Raw genomic sequence first — 15777 nt, forward strand, 5'->3', positions numbered from 1 at the left:
ATCAGGTGTTTATTAGTTCCCTCTTCCTGAAGGAGTCTTTCCTGGAGCCAGCTGAGGTGTTATAATTTAGATTGGTGCATTCTTGACAACCCCAAATCATCATTCAAAACACCTTCTTTTCTGTGCGTACACATCCAGTATCCACCTGAAAAGGGGTTTATTGTTAGTTTTGAGAAAAATTACATGATTAAAGTTTATTTTTTCTATTTCTTTGATAGTTTAGACCAGTAAAAGTATCTGGTTTGGAAATAAATCTTTAGAGTTTTGGAGTTATTGCCTTTTGCCTACTTGCTTCTGGCATTTCTGTTGAGAAATTAGAAGTCCTTCTGATTCCTGATTCTTTGTATATGACCTCTTTTTTACTTCTTTATAGAGGCTAGGATAATCTTTTTGTCTGTAATGTGCTGAAGTTTACAATGATATTTTGGTTTTGGTACCACAGAGCCCTTTCAATTTAGAAATTCACATTCTTTTTTTCTGGGCAATTTTCATAAGTTATTTTATTAGTAAGTTCATCATCATTTTCTGTTTCTGAGAGTTCTTTTTTTCTTTTTAAAAAAATTTTGGGCATACTGATCAAATCCAGGGCCTTGCGCATGCTGGGCAAATATTCTACTACTAAACTACATCCCCGGGAACTTCCTAGGTTGATTCTTTAATATTCATCCTCATCCCTCATTTTTTTTTTTTTCCAATTTGCTTTAGTTTCTGGGAGATTTCCTAAACTATCTTCCACACATTTTACTGAGTTTTATTATTTCTGGTGTCATTATTTAAAACTTCCCAAGGGTTTTCTTTAAATTCTCTCTCCTCCTCTGACCCCGTGTCCTGTTATTTTTTTTTTTTTTTTTTTTTTTTTTAAGAATAATGGTTGAGCTGTTTTGTCTCTTTGAGAATATTAATGGTAGGTGTTTTAAAAATTCTCTTCTCCTGATGTTGTCTGTTTCCTCTAAGTCATTTTTCTGTTTGTTTTGTCTCTATAATTGCTCAGTGGTTTTCCTTAACTATTTAGTATTCTTGATTGTTCATGTTTAGGAATGGTGGACTAAAAAATTGCTTGGAAGTTCTGTGTGAGTGATGCTTGTTTACTGTGTACTTCTCTGATCTGGGTGAGCTCTTTATTTGGAGACCCTTGGAAGTTGATATCTTGAGGTCTTTCTGTAACTGGTAAGATTTCCCAGGCTCATTTATAGGGGATAAGACTGGCTACTAACTTCTAGAGTGCATAGACAGCAGTGGAGGTGAAATGGTCTTGTCCTTCTTCTGTATGAGTTCACCTAATCCCGTTTTCACTGTGGTTATCTGCTTTGAGTTCGCATATCCTCTGTTTTATTGTCACTAGAGACTACCCTTCCCATTATATGCTGAGGTGCAGACTGGGCAGCAGCTCAGCTTTGTGCACTGGAAAGCTATCTTAGCATCTCAGTGCCTGCTAAACAGGCTTTCAATCAGTTTTCCTTTTTTTTTTTTTTTTTTATCTCCTCTCTGCCTTTGAACCCTAACTACAAGGTACTTGTATCTTAAATTCTTGAGGCTGAGGGGATTCTGTGTCAATTGGGTTGTATTTCTACTTTCTCCGTGTCTAGGATTCAGTTGTCTCAGGTATTATAAATCTCCTTACCTCCTGAGCGTCTGTCTGCTTCTTAGCTTTGAACATTTTGATGGTATTTCCTCGCCTGTTCTACTCATGATTGTGGTTTTTATAACTAAAGGAAAAACAAAACAAAGAAACAAACTTCTTCACTGATGTTTTAGGGATTTAAGAGAAAGTAAAAGCAGATGTGTATGTTTACTCTGTCATCTTTACCTGGAGTTGATTAGTTAATGTTTTAACAAAAGTTTTCCATTATATGTGCACTTTTTTCCTTCCTGTGATTTGAGTTGAGAGTTGTCCTATTATGTTTATTGTATTTTCCTGTTCTTCTAAAGTAGCAACCCTATCACAAGAGGAAATGAGGGTTAGGCAGAATTGGAATTTCTTAGGGCATTCATGTTCGCCCCAAATGATCACAGGTAATCTACACTATCTATACACCATCCTTGAATCTTGTCCAGATTGATGTTGGGTATCATTATTTTGCTGTTTGAGGAATTTTCAGTTGTTTCTTAAATTTTTGAATATATTCTGGCAGCTCTTGGTACTGATCATTCTAAGACAACTAAAGGGTTCCGTCTCATTTCTTTTGTGAGTGGGTTGTAATTAGCTTGGGCCAGGAGACTTGAGCTCATTTATAATATCTAGGTCAACCCTATTACCTTATAGCTCTTGAAACTGAGGTGCCCTGAGATGGAGTAGGTTTCCTAACATCATATAGGTAAATGGTTGAAAAACCAGCCTTGAACCTGTATCTCCTGATCTCCATTCAGTATTCTTTCCATGATACTGCATCTTGGGTTCCTTCTTATCAGCACTTTTGTTAGTTTTACTCTATTCCATGACCACTGAACATAGTTTTAAATCTGGGGCGCCATATTGTAAGTACATGTTGTTGGATATGAGAAATCTAGTTGTGATAGGTCTCTGCAAATAAGTGATAAATTAATCCTCCATTGGGATTTATCATTATCCTCCCAAATCCACTGGAAGGATTTATCAGCTTATTTCCTACTTATAGAGTACACTAAGAATCAATATAAAATTTCTTTAATTTGCATTTATATTTGTTAGAAAGTATACTTATCCTGATTCTGTTGTGATCTATTTAACTGGAACCATTCTGAATTTACTAGTGGCCTTCTGTTTATGCCAGCAGTTTGTTGATTCAGTTCAATTTTCTTAGAAACTTGAAGGCCAGTAAAACAGATTCAGCTGTTGCTGAGAAAATTTACCTTCATCCTCTCTTGCTGTTAGAATAGTTATTTTCTTGGTTTGTTATATAACATCTAAGAATTTGTGTAGGTGTTTTATAGTGATAATTTGTTAAAGAAGGTGTGTAGTTACTTGAATGATACTAAAAAGTCTTTTCTATTCATAGGATGTAACTATAGGCACTCATACTAGTTTTCTGAATACCTCAGGAAGGTTAAAGAAAGATTCATAAATGTTCTTAAGTTAGAAATTATGTCCATTGCTAAATTGAGTTAATGACAGGTTTTTTTTTTTTTTTTTTTTTTGGTACTATTTTATAATCTTGTCTGGTTAATTCTTGCCATTTGTCTTACAAAGCAGCATAGTAGAATGGAAAGAATTTATACTTTAAATTCAGTTGTGGTTTAAATCCAGTTACTTTGGGGATCTTCCATTTTTCACCTTCATGGCTTTGGAAGAATTAATCTTTTTGAGTCTAATTTCTTCAGCTGTCTGGTAACGAAAACTGTATGACTGGTTATGAGAAATTACATATGAAGATCCTAGTATGGTGCCTGGTATTAGAAATTACATATGCAGACCCTAATATATACCTGGTATTAAGTAGGTCCCTAAATGAGATGGAGGTTAATATTATGCAAACATGTATGCTACTTCTGTTCCTTGTGTATTTTAATTTCATTTTTTTGGTTCTCTATTTTTCAAAAAAATTTTTTTTCTCTTTCTTTTTCAGTACTAGAGAGTGAACCCAGGGCTTCTGCCACTGAGCTACATCCCCAGCCCTTCCTTTTTTTATTTTGAGAGAGGGGTCTCACAAAGTTGCTGAGTCTGGCCTCAAACTTGGGATCCTCTTCCTGTCTTAGCCTCTTGATTTGCTGAGATTAGAGGCATGTACTACTATGCCTGGCAAAACCATTTATTTTTTTGGCGGGGGGCGGGGGCGGGGGTACCAGGGATTGAACCCAGGGGCACTGAACTTCTAAGCTACATCCTCATCCCTTTTTATGTTTTATTTAGAGACAGGGTCTTGCTAAGTTGCTGAGACTGGCTTTGAACTCTTGATTCTCCTGCCTCAGCCTCCTGAGCTGCTGGGATTACAGGTGTGCACTACCATGTCCGGCTAAAAGCCATGTAATTTTAAACTTAAGTATAATTAAGGACTTCTTCATCTTTAGTTCATATAAATAATCTTGTTTTCAGTATAATTTGGAGTGCTAGGGACCCAACCCAGGGCCTTTCACACACCAGTCAAGTGCTTTATCACTGAGCTACATCCTCAGCCCTGACATCATTTGAATCTAGAAATATTTTAAAGTTTTGCTTCAAAATTTTGAAATCATTAAAGAATTTTGAGTCTTGAAGAGATACATTTGTCAGAAATTGGGATAAGAGAACTTGAAGTTGAATTGATTCTTAATTATAAACATGATTGTGGTATATGAATATATATTTTAACGTAATTGAATGTGTATCCATGATGGGAATTTTTTTCTTGGACAAATGATTTCAGTAACATTATGTTATTTTTCTTATCAAACATTAATTCAAAATTTGAAGCTAAGTCTTTGAATATACTTTTTATACTTAGTTATCTCTATTGGGCTTGATTGGTATTTCATTGTTAAATTTTCCAATGAAGACTAGTATAATCATATTTAATTTTAACTTTAAAGTACAGGAGCCAAATTACTTTAAAATAATTGGACTTTTTAAATTCTTTTGACTGAATTGGTTATGCAGTGATTAAGTTTGTAGCCTTGCTGTTATGTCATTTGAATTTGTAATATATAACTTGCTAGTATAAATTTGTAAAGAATGCAGAGAAGGTGGCAGGCAGCAGCTTCCCTTTGCCACTGAGAGCACAGAAGCACTGATAGGAAGTGAGAGGAAGTACCAGGGTTGGGAGTCCATTCTGAATCAAAGCCAAATATTTTGTCTGGTGGACTGTACCTAATGTTAAGGTGAAAGTGTTCTTCTGAGTAAATTGCTGTGCATAGGTTTTATTTTGGAGACTGACTCATTTGATGTTTAAATCTCTGATATGTCTTAATTTTCTAACCCTTTAAATAGTTAATGTCATTTGTTATTCATATTTGCTGTTGGTATTTGCTCCCTCTTCCCTCTCTGTCCAAGATAACTCAGACACAGAATACTGTCTTTAGTTTAGGTGATAATAAGTTTTCTTTTTAGCTCTTCTGGTTTCAGCTACCCCTTCTTATTCTGTTTATTTGACTTTCTTCTTCGGCATTTATTTAGAAATTAATGTTAAGCTTTCTGATTAAAATTACAAACATTGCTTTTATTTAGAGAAACAAAGGATTGTGTATGATAAAAATGGACAGATACGAACAGCCAAGTCAAAGAAATAGTATTTTTACTATTACTGGTTTGATGGTAATATCATGTACGTTCTTGCCATGTGTCAGATACTGTCCAAAGGGCTTTATGTATACAGTCTTCACTGGGTATCTGAAGCATTGCTACTAGGACCTTTCTGCAGATAACTAAATCTTCTGATGCTCAAATTTTTTATATGAATGTAGAATTTACATATAACTTTAAAAAATTATTTTTTAATTTTTATTTTATTTTATTTACTTAACTTTTTTATGTGGTGCTGAGAATTGAACCCCCAGTGCCTCACATGTGCTAGGCAAGTGCTCTTCCACTGAGCCACAACCGTAGCCCCTTACATATAACTTATTCATATACTCCTGTATAAGTCATCTTTACACTTCTTATGCCTAATGCAATGTAAATAGTTGTAATACTATATTGTTTAGGGAATAATGATAAGAAAAAATGTTTGTACATATTGAGTACAGACACATTTTTTTCCCCCCAGTATTTTCGATTTGCAGTTGGTCAAACCTGGGGATGAGGAAATCACAGATATAGAGGGCCAACTGTATACTAACTCATTTAATCAACAACCCTGTGTGAATAAGTACAGCTTGGATGACAGAAGGTCCAAGGTTAAGTAACTTAGGGCAAGTAAGTGAAGAGCTGAAATTCAAACCCAGGAAGGCTGGCACTAAAGCATACCTCCCACTGAATATTTGGTAATGATTTTCTTCAAGCAGAACAAGGACTACATTAGTTTACCCTTCTGTAAAATTGGCAGGAATTTTAAATAACATACAATTTGGGAGATTTGTAATGTGGGGCCTATGAGTTTAAAATAGTACAGTAGCGCTCATGTTGAATCTTGCAGTATTCTTATTCTTCTGTTGGTAGTTTTATATCTCTCCCATGGAAATAATTCAGGAAAATAACCATTTTCAAGGATGTTCACCAATTATAATAGTACTAATAGTGGGGGAAGTAAAGATCGTCTGGTTATTATGGAATGGTTAAATTAAATTTTCTCCATGCAGTGAAAAGAATATTATGCAACATTAAAATTATTTTTGAAGAATAATTAGAAATATTTGAAAATACTTACATTACAAAAAGGTCATAAAACCATTCTACATTTTTTTAAAAAATATTTTTTAGTTGTAGATGGGCACAATACCTTTATTTTATTTATTTATTTATTTATTTTTATGTGGTGCTGAGGATTGAACCCAGTGCCTCACATGTGTGAGGCAAGTGCTCTACCACTGAGCCACAACCCCAGCCCCTCAATATGGTTTTAACTTTGAAAGTATATATACAGAAAAATAAGAAGAATGTACAGTAAGATACTAATAAATATTTCTGATATAGTTAAGTATTTAAATTTTTTTTTTTTTTTTTTTTTTTTTTTTTTTGGTCTATTAGGGATTGAACCCAAGGCCTCCAAACATGTTAGGCAATTACTGTGCCACTGAGCTGCTACACTACCAGCCCTAGAAGTTTTTTGTATTGGTGATTGAACCCAGGAACCCTTAATCTCTGAGCCAACCCTCCCTAACCCCTCCTTTTTTTAATATTTTATTTAGAAACAGGATCTTTCTTAGTCGCTTAGGAACTAAGGTGTTGAGACTGACTTTGAACTTATGATCCTCCTGTATCAGCCTCCTGAGTCACTGGGATTACAGGCGTGTGCCCTAGAACTCTTTATGTTGTATAGTACTTTTAATCTCAGAGGAAACCAAGTAGCATATATTGAAAGCCTAAATGATGCCAATACCAACTTTTACAAAGAATGGACATTAAAGATTAGATTTGTGTGTCTCATAGTATATGTTCCTGAATTTCAGACAGTTTTAGTTTGGGTATTATTTTTGTATTAATTCTTTTGAAGTGAAACTCATTAAATTTGGATTAAAGAAAAGTGATTTTTTTTCCTTAAATATGATCATTATAGTTGTTGATTATTGTGGCACTTTAAATTTGTTTCAGTTATGCTGGTAGAAACTATGACTTTTTCTACCCATTGGTACTTGTTTGAAAAACAATTTGTTGACAAAAAGTGATTGAATTTGTGGGGGAGGAGAGGAATGAATAAAGATTGAATATCAGGGTCACATGGACTGTTGGATACAGAATTACATTATGAATTAGTTTTATTCTCAGTTTTGAGTACTTCCTTTATTGCTACCTGAGTAAGGGGTTCACCTTTTTATATGTTGAATGGTCTTTGAAGTTTTAATCCCTTAAGCCTGAACTTTTAGAAATCTTAAAATATAAATGCTTATGATGGAACCAAACGTACAGTTTCTATTCTGTGCTTGTTTTAAGTTCCCATGTTTTGAAATGTGTTTGAAAAACAAAAGACTAAACTACATTAGGGAATCGTTATAGAAGCAAAGCTTTTCTGTGTGCTGCGTGCTAAGTTACACCGATAAATTGCTGATAACTGCATCAGTTTTGTTAGCAGCTTCTTCTTAAATAGCCTTTTGGTGTTCATGATGAAGCACTGTGCTATTGTATGCTAACTGCTTCCCTGACTTAAAGGATTTAAACTGTAGCTTCGGAATGGGAAGAAATTAAGGAAACTCTTTGAAAGAAATTATTTTTCTTCTATAGGTTGAGTATTCCTTATCTGAAATGCTTGGGACCAGAGCGTTTCATATTTTGGAGTTTTTCAGATGTAGAATATTTGCACGGACTTTACTGACTGAGCACCTCTAATCTGACAGCCTATCTTGATTTTAAAGGGGGAAAAAGGAGTAATTTCTATCAAGATTTCTACTTTTTAAAAATGTAAATACCAACATACAACAAGCTGATAATTATTGTTGAACCATTTTATTTGCCTAAACATTTACTACAAAGTCCTAGTTCTCACTGGGAGCAATCTTATGATGTGAAGTTTAAATATTTATCTTAGCAGATTTGCTTTTCTCTGGAAGCTTGTTTTTAGTGGTGTGTAAGTAAAAAGAAAAATCAAAATGACTGCAATTTTCTTGTCTTTTTTCAGGCTGAACTCACAGGAATCAAATGGCGTAGGTACAATTTTGGAGGGCATGGGGACTGTGGACCCATAATTTCAGCCCCAGCCCAAGATGATCCAATCTTGTTAAGTTTCATCCGCTGTCTGCAAGCCAACCTGCTGTGTGTATGGCGTCGTGATGTCAAACCAGATTGCAAAGAGTTATGGATATTCTGGTGGGGAGATGAACCCAACCTTGTGGGTGTAATACATCATGAACTGCAGGGTAAGGATTGTTTTTTTCTAAAAATTATTCCCATCATATTGTTTTGAACAATGGTAAATTCTGAAAAGGTTAACACTTGCTAAAGAAAGATTCCAAGTGTTTAATAATGGGTTTGTCTGTAATCCTCACTCTCACCCCTCTTCTTCCTTCCCATATTTTTTCCGAGTTCTCTTGTTCTTTCCCAGTCACACTGAGACTTAGAATCTTGTAAAATCACTATTGTTAAAGACAAGTAATGTGTCCCCTGGGTGCGTTGGGGTGGAAACAAGGCTAAGAATCCACTGTTTTCAAATAATAGGAAATTTCAAATTATAAGCAAGATAGTGAAATGAACAGACCTGTTTTTTCTCAGACTGTGACTCTTGTGGTTCATTGCCAGCTGAACTCTTTGGTGGAAAATTTGAAAAGTAACACAGAAACTTAAGTGTAAGCCTTATTGGGCAAAATTATGATATTGGACAGCATTTTGGAAAAAAGATTACTATAAAGGATCTGGTTTGATCACTATAAAAGATCTTAGCAAAATTTCCCTTGCTTCATTACTGCATTTTATGTAATTCAGTGATTTCAAGAATATTGGCTTTGGTGTAGACTTAATTTTTCACTTCAGATTGCATGTAATATCCAGAAACTGAATTAATGTAGGAGTTTCATTATTCCAAGCGGTTCTTCATATTTAACATCAAATTATAACTAGAGGAAATTTTATTAGTAGTTAGAGTTTCTGGTGAAAGGTTTTATCCCTTTGCCTAACTATATTTTGTTAATTGGTGATTGAAAAATTTCAAGTAGCGTTTGAAATGTTTTGTTTGTTGACATTTTTTTAAAAGGAAGGAGTAAAACTAACTTAAGTGCTTATTTGTAAGTCTGCTCAAAAGGTTCAAAAATTTGCCTAAACGCCTTGACACTTTCCCAACTTTTCTTGGCAGCCATTTTTAATCTCTGTTCTCTCCTGCCACAGCAGCTAGGGGGCAGTAAACCACAGTGGACTAATTGAGCTGATAACTTATGGTCCATTTATTCAACTCTGATCTTCTGATATTTTTTAGGGTATTTGCTTTGTAAATACAGAAATTCACTTTGGGTGAGATTACTTACTTAGCTTGTTAATCAGCAAAAGCTTAAGAGTTATGATCATCTTAAAGTCCGTTTTATGTAGTTAGTAGCTATTCAGATAAAATTGTTGATCCAAATTCTGTTGATCAGATTTTTAAAATTAAGATAGTTCCTAGGAGATATTCATAACATTTATCTTTGTCCATTTCAATATCAAAACATATACATATTTTACTTTTAAATATTTTCCCATCCCACATGTAGAAGAATAGAACTTCTCCCCCCGCCCCCTTTAAACTTGATCTCTTATTTCTCCTAATGGTTTCTGCCTCTCCTTTCATTTCTCTATTTCATGTTGATCGCTTATGATTAAACATTTTTGTGTTAGCAGTACAAATAATTTTATAAGATGAGAAAACCAAGTCCAGTTGTTTGACATATATTTAATTGAAGTATAAAGTTACTTATTCATAGCAACAAAAAAATTTTCACTGTTAGAAGAAAATCAGGGTGTTAGTTCTCATGGACTTTGATATTGAGTTAAAAAGGTATAGGCTATTTAAATTTCTTACAGTAGTTTTAGATTGAAGAGTTTCATTAATGTTTTCAAGTATTTTTTTTTGGCAAAGAAGCAAAAATTGACTGATTTTTGAAATTGTTTTTTAAAATTATAGAAGTACTACATTTTAATTAGAAAGTTAGGAAAACAGAACCACAAAACGAAGCAAAGAAAGAAATGAAAATCCCGGAGACTAATCCGGAGTTTTAGTTGTTGATGTTTTTAATGTATAAATGAAATTGGTATCATGCTGTTTTGTAGCTCAGTCTTCTTTTACAAATATATTGTGAACGTTTTCCCATGGGAATGCTTATTATTATTATTTTTTTAATTCTTTTGAGTTTGAAAACTATGTAAATTGTTTATCCTTTGTGTGCTACCAGGAAAGTATTATAGCAATAGAACAATTACAACTTGATTGAATGAATGTCTCTTCCCTTTAATAAACGTTGAATTTTAAGAAAGTTATCAGATGTAATCATATGAAGTATCTACTTTTGTATGTAACAGAGGTTGAAAAGGGCACTGTTATATGGTTCAAGCTAAAAGTAGGAAATAATTGAAACTTAATTAGAAAAATGGCATAAAGATGACTTTATTTTAAGTGGTGGGAACTATGACACAGAACAATCATGAAAAAAATAAAGAATACAAAGGGAATATTAGAAGTCATACAAATGAAGATACTTAGGAATCTATTTCATTCTCTAATATATTTAAAAATCATTTCATTTTGGTAGAATAAATTTTAGCAGAACCCTGTTATTAGACTTTTAAATTAAATACAACTGTACCATTACTTGTAACATCCTTTTTTAAAATAGGGACATTTTACTATTCTTCAACATTTTTTTTTAGGTTTTTTTTTTTTTTTTTATTTTGGCATTTCCCTTTGTTTTTATGGTGTACCCCAAAGAGCTTACTACTTAGAAATGCACAGTAAAATATAATACGCAAGCAACCATCTTGCATTTAAATGTATGAAGCATCCCCATAAATGATAATAATTCTATAGGATACATTTACATTAGTTTTAAATATTATACTTTAAAAAATGCTTGAAATATAGGAGAGAAGACAATAATACATGTATCCTTTGTTCCTGTCACTTGAAGAAACACTTTTGGACTCTTGTCTGGGCTTGGGTTGTGGATTGCTTGGGTTTGAACGTCTGGATGATCCTTTAACAGCTACGTATCTTTGTTCAGGTGTTTAACTTACTGTCTCAGTTTCTTCACTATAGACTTCTGAGGCTGAAGTTCATGCAGTACTTAGAGCAGCACACGTAGCAGTCAGTGTATAATTGGGACTAGTGCTGCTGCTACTATGATGACAATGACCTGTACATCAAATTAAATCATTTTGTCATTATTTAAAAAATTTGGTTCTGTTCTGTGTAACTTTTAGTGCTTGCTATTATCTGTCAGATACTATTTTTTAAAGTATACTTTTAAATGTAAGTAATTACATTTTCTAATTTTAATGTTTAGGAATATAAAATTTCAGACTAGTTAGGATAAAACCTGCTCATAGGACCTTTATCAGGACTTTTATGGCAAAACCTAAATTGCATTATGGAGGGATGAGAACTTTAAGATTTGACCTTGTCGTATTGCTATGAAGTAGAGTTGTAACTTTGCTGACCTTTACTCACAGTAGTATCGAGCAGGGCACATGCTGGATATGTTTGTTCATCCATCCTATGTCCATATCCTCAGTCCATGGGCTTATTTATAGGGATTTGATGTAATCCCTACCCTTGATAAGCTCATAGTCTAAAAAGGTATAAGACAAGCCTACAAATGTGTCTATGCTGGGAACACCATAACGATATAAGAAAAGAATAGTATATTGGCTGCTTACCAAATAGGCAGGCATTCAATTTCAGAACATCAATTCCATCAGCGTCGTATGAACTTAAAACAGGAATACTGTGAATTCTAGTGCCAAGGTTGGGTAGCTTTCCTGGTTTCTGATCTATTTAATGAATCTCTGACATTTGGTAGCATCTGTGTTTAAGCCTATGTAAAATGGGTTTTTATCCTAAAGAACTTGTAGTATCATCAGGGAGATTGCTAAATGATCCAAAGGGGAAAGTGTTGTGAATGATTTGAGTTATGGAACCCTGCAGAAGCAGCAGATTCAGTCTTGGGGAACAAAAAAGGGAAGATGATGGGAAAGCCCAGAGTTGGTGACATTTGAGGTAAATCTTATAGGACATATATCTAGTTGAGATGTTGCTTGTTTTAGTCACAGGAGGGAGCTTGTACAAAGGTTTGTGGGTATCAGGCTGGGGATATAGTTCATTTGGTAAAGTGCTTGCCTTGCATGTACAAGGCCCTGGGTTCAATCCCCAGCACCGCAAAAAAAAAAAAAAAAAAAATCAAAGGTTTGTGGGTATCAAGTGAAATGTGGCAAGAGGCAATTGTATAAGTCTTAGGGTGTAAGTAAAGTAATCAGGAGGTTAAAAGGATGGGAAGGTGGGTCATGGTGTGGAGTATAGTGAAACAAGAATGAGGAATTTGTCTTATTTGATAGATTTTGAGGATTTGCTGTACATTTCTGATTAGGAAAGCTATAATTAGGAAGATTAACACCTAATGCACAAGATGAATATGACCAGAAAGACCATAATATTGTAATAATTTATTTTATCCTAAATTGGAATATGAACTTAAATGTTCTATTAGTTTAGGATAGAGATTAGTTTAAATTAGAAAATATGACCGGGTACTAAACTTTATATTAATAGTCTGAATAATTCTGTTTTATTATATATACCTGTGCTCTTTTCATTTGATCAAATTCTTTCCCATATTTTGAGTTTGAATATTAGAGATTGATAACAGTGTGCTAAATTGACTTCTAATTTAACAAAATCATTTTAACAAGTCTTCTGTCCACCTCACTGCCTGTTAGTGGTAGGAAAGACATGCAGTCTAAAAACCCAAGAGTACAGAGAGGAAGCACAGGGTTCTAGGGATAGGAGATTGCTGCCCAAAGCATTAAGAATCCGGGTTGCAGAAGTAACAGACACAGCTTAGTATGTCTGCAGGAATGTTTGTTGAGTCAGCGAATGAGATGTTACATGTGAGTCTAACTTAGCATAGTAACACATTCTCAGAAGGTTGACATATAATAAATTATTAGAAAATTTTTAATGATCTAATGTGAGGAGATTGAAACATAGTTAATATGTGGCATTTTTTTTTCAATTTTAATTCCCAATGGTTAGAAATATCTAATTTTCTTTATATGTTTTACAAAAAACTTACCACTAAATTTGCACTCTCTGTAATTTTAAAATTTAATGTTGTGTTTTCCCTTTCCCTTTTGATTATTACATGAACAAATATGTATTATAACTGGAATACAACTTTAGATCTCTAAAAACATTTGTTCCAATATCAGTATCGGAAGTCTCAGGAATTGACCTAAAGAATAGGGACAGATTGGCAGTTCCTTGTGTATTTAGAGACAGAAATATTTCTTTTTTTTTTTTTTTAAAGGGTGCTGCAGCCCATCCAGGAGGCATGAGCTGTGGTAAAAACAGCATTAGGGAATGCAGACCAGGTTTTCTGGCAGTGACCAGTGTGAGACGGATTTAAAACCTGAACGCTGTGGTTTATTCTATTGAATTCCCCGTAAGCCTCTGGAAAAAGAAGTAGGCATTTTGTAGGGTCTAGGAAGGCCGAGAGCAGAGGATGGGGAGCTAATTTTTTAGTATAATATAATCAGTATAGATTATGATCTATGTTCTCAAATGATGGAATTGATATAACCTGTGTTTAGTTATCTCCAAGGGAGAACCCAACTTCCTCACTCCCCTTCTCTCTTTATTTTGAAAAACGTTTACACACGTATATTCATATACCTCCCCCAACCCCACAAATTATTTGAAAGTGGTTTTCAGATATTATCAACCTTTCCCTTACGTACTTTAGTATGTAAATGCTATAAGAACATGGGATATTTTCCTCCATGACTATAAAACTATCATCATACTCAAGAAATTTAACATCCACATAATTAGAATAGTTAATATTCAGTTTATATTTCAATGTCTGTGGTTGTCCCAATAATACTTGTTATAGCTTTTCCTCCCTCTGGTCCACAATTCAGTCAGGATCATACGTTGTGTTTACCTGTTTTTGTCTCTTTAGTTTCTTCTAAGGTACAGCATTCCCTAAGTTTTCTTCCTTTTTCCTCTTTTGTGATGATATTGATGTTACTGGAAGGGACAGGTTCACTTACCCTGTAAAATTTTCAATAATTTGAAATTGCCAGTAGCTTCCTCATGATGAAAGTCAAACGTTTTTGGCCACAATATAGAGTAGGTAATGTTGTATATTTCCCATGCATCACATCAGAGGCATCGTATGCCATTTTGTTGCAGTATTGATCGTACTAAGTTTGATCACTTTGTTAAGGTAGTTGGTGTCTGCCAGATATGTCCAATGTATAGATATTCTCTCCTTTTGTAATTGTTGAGTGGAGATTTGAGGTAGAACTTTGAGGCTATATGAATAGCCATTTCCTCAGAAGAGCCTCATTTTGAGCCTGTTTAAACCAATAGAAAACTTCCTTGAACCATTTTTTTTTTTTTTTTTTTTTTTTTTTTTTTTTTTGGTACTGGGTATTGAACCTAGAGGCTCTTAACCACTGAGCTACATCCCCAGCCCTTTTTGTATTTTATTTAGAGACAGAGTCTCACTGAGTTACTTAGGGCCTTGCTAAGTTGCTGAGGCTGGCTTTGAACTTGGGATCCTTCTGCCTTAGCCTCCTGAGCTGCTGGGATTACAGCAGGTGGGCACCACCATGCCCAGCAACCATCTGCTTTTATAAATGATCAGATGAATACTGCTTCTTGAGTCACAGCCGAGGTCAAGAGGAAAAGGGAAGAAAAACAATGAAGTTCTAGCAAAGGCAAATTATGAGGGAAAGTCAACCTCTGAAAATTAATAGCCTCTCTTGGTTAGCATACTAAAAACAGAAATGTTGTCATTGAATTTTCCAGGACTATAGGTAGTGAATAAAGTTTGTAGGAATATATTACTGTATCACTTAAGATTCTCTGAACTTTCAGTTGATTTTCTGGTTACTTTGACTAAATGAAATAATTTTAATTAATATTATTAATGGATCTATTCTCAGTTGAAAACATTTCTTTTTGGGAAAGTAATACTCTTTCCTTATAAAATTGATCTTTGAATTTAAAAAGTTTATTTTTTTATATTTGAATTTATTTTTCAAGTATAGAATAGTGGTTTTGAAAAAAGATAAATTACATGGTTCAGCATTGTAGTTCTCTAAAAGTTTTTAATGTGTCAGCAGTTAGTTTTTACAATTGATTTTTGAGGTCGATTACAGAGTGTACCTAAAAAGTAAACTTTATTTTACCTTTCGTATTTATCATTTTTTTTGGATGATAATAGAAAAATACCTCTGTATTTTATGAGAAACAAAGTACTTGCAGGGAAGATATATATTCAGAGGTTAGTGGTTCTAAGTAGTTTATAAGATATCTTGTTTTTTTTTTTTTTTTTTTTTAAGATATCTTGGTTTTAAGTGGAATCTGATTAAAGTCTTAAAATTTTTTGATTTCTTTTAATAATTATTATAATTCTGTTTTCCAGTGTTTTGTTCTGAAAGTTTGCCAGAGCTTTCATATAATAATAATTTTCATTATATGATGATTGTCTAGACAATTCTAGTGCCTACATATTTTAGTATTAGACTAATAAATAATTTATTCTTAAAAAGAA

General features: G+C 33.7%; 1 protein-coding gene across 3 annotated transcripts in view; it reads left to right on the plus strand.

The window, feature by feature from the left end:
- Positions 1–15777, plus strand: part of Med13l (mediator complex subunit 13L) — a 284233-nt gene that overhangs the window by 25941 nt on the left and 242515 nt on the right. For 2 of the 3 annotated variants that reach the window (XM_047560071.1, XM_047560072.1), the window contains exon 2: positions 8160–8397. In XM_047560071.1, the coding sequence (XP_047416027.1) occupies positions 8160–8397 (238 nt within the window). Of the gene's footprint in view, positions 1–8159; positions 8398–15777 lie in introns of those variants that run through there. The other variant, XM_047560073.1, reaches the window with a different exon arrangement.

Source organism: Sciurus carolinensis, chromosome 8 (assembly GCF_902686445.1).
Source record: "Sciurus carolinensis chromosome 8, mSciCar1.2, whole genome shotgun sequence".
In the NCBI taxonomy this organism is placed as follows: domain Eukaryota; kingdom Metazoa; phylum Chordata; class Mammalia; order Rodentia; family Sciuridae; genus Sciurus; species Sciurus carolinensis.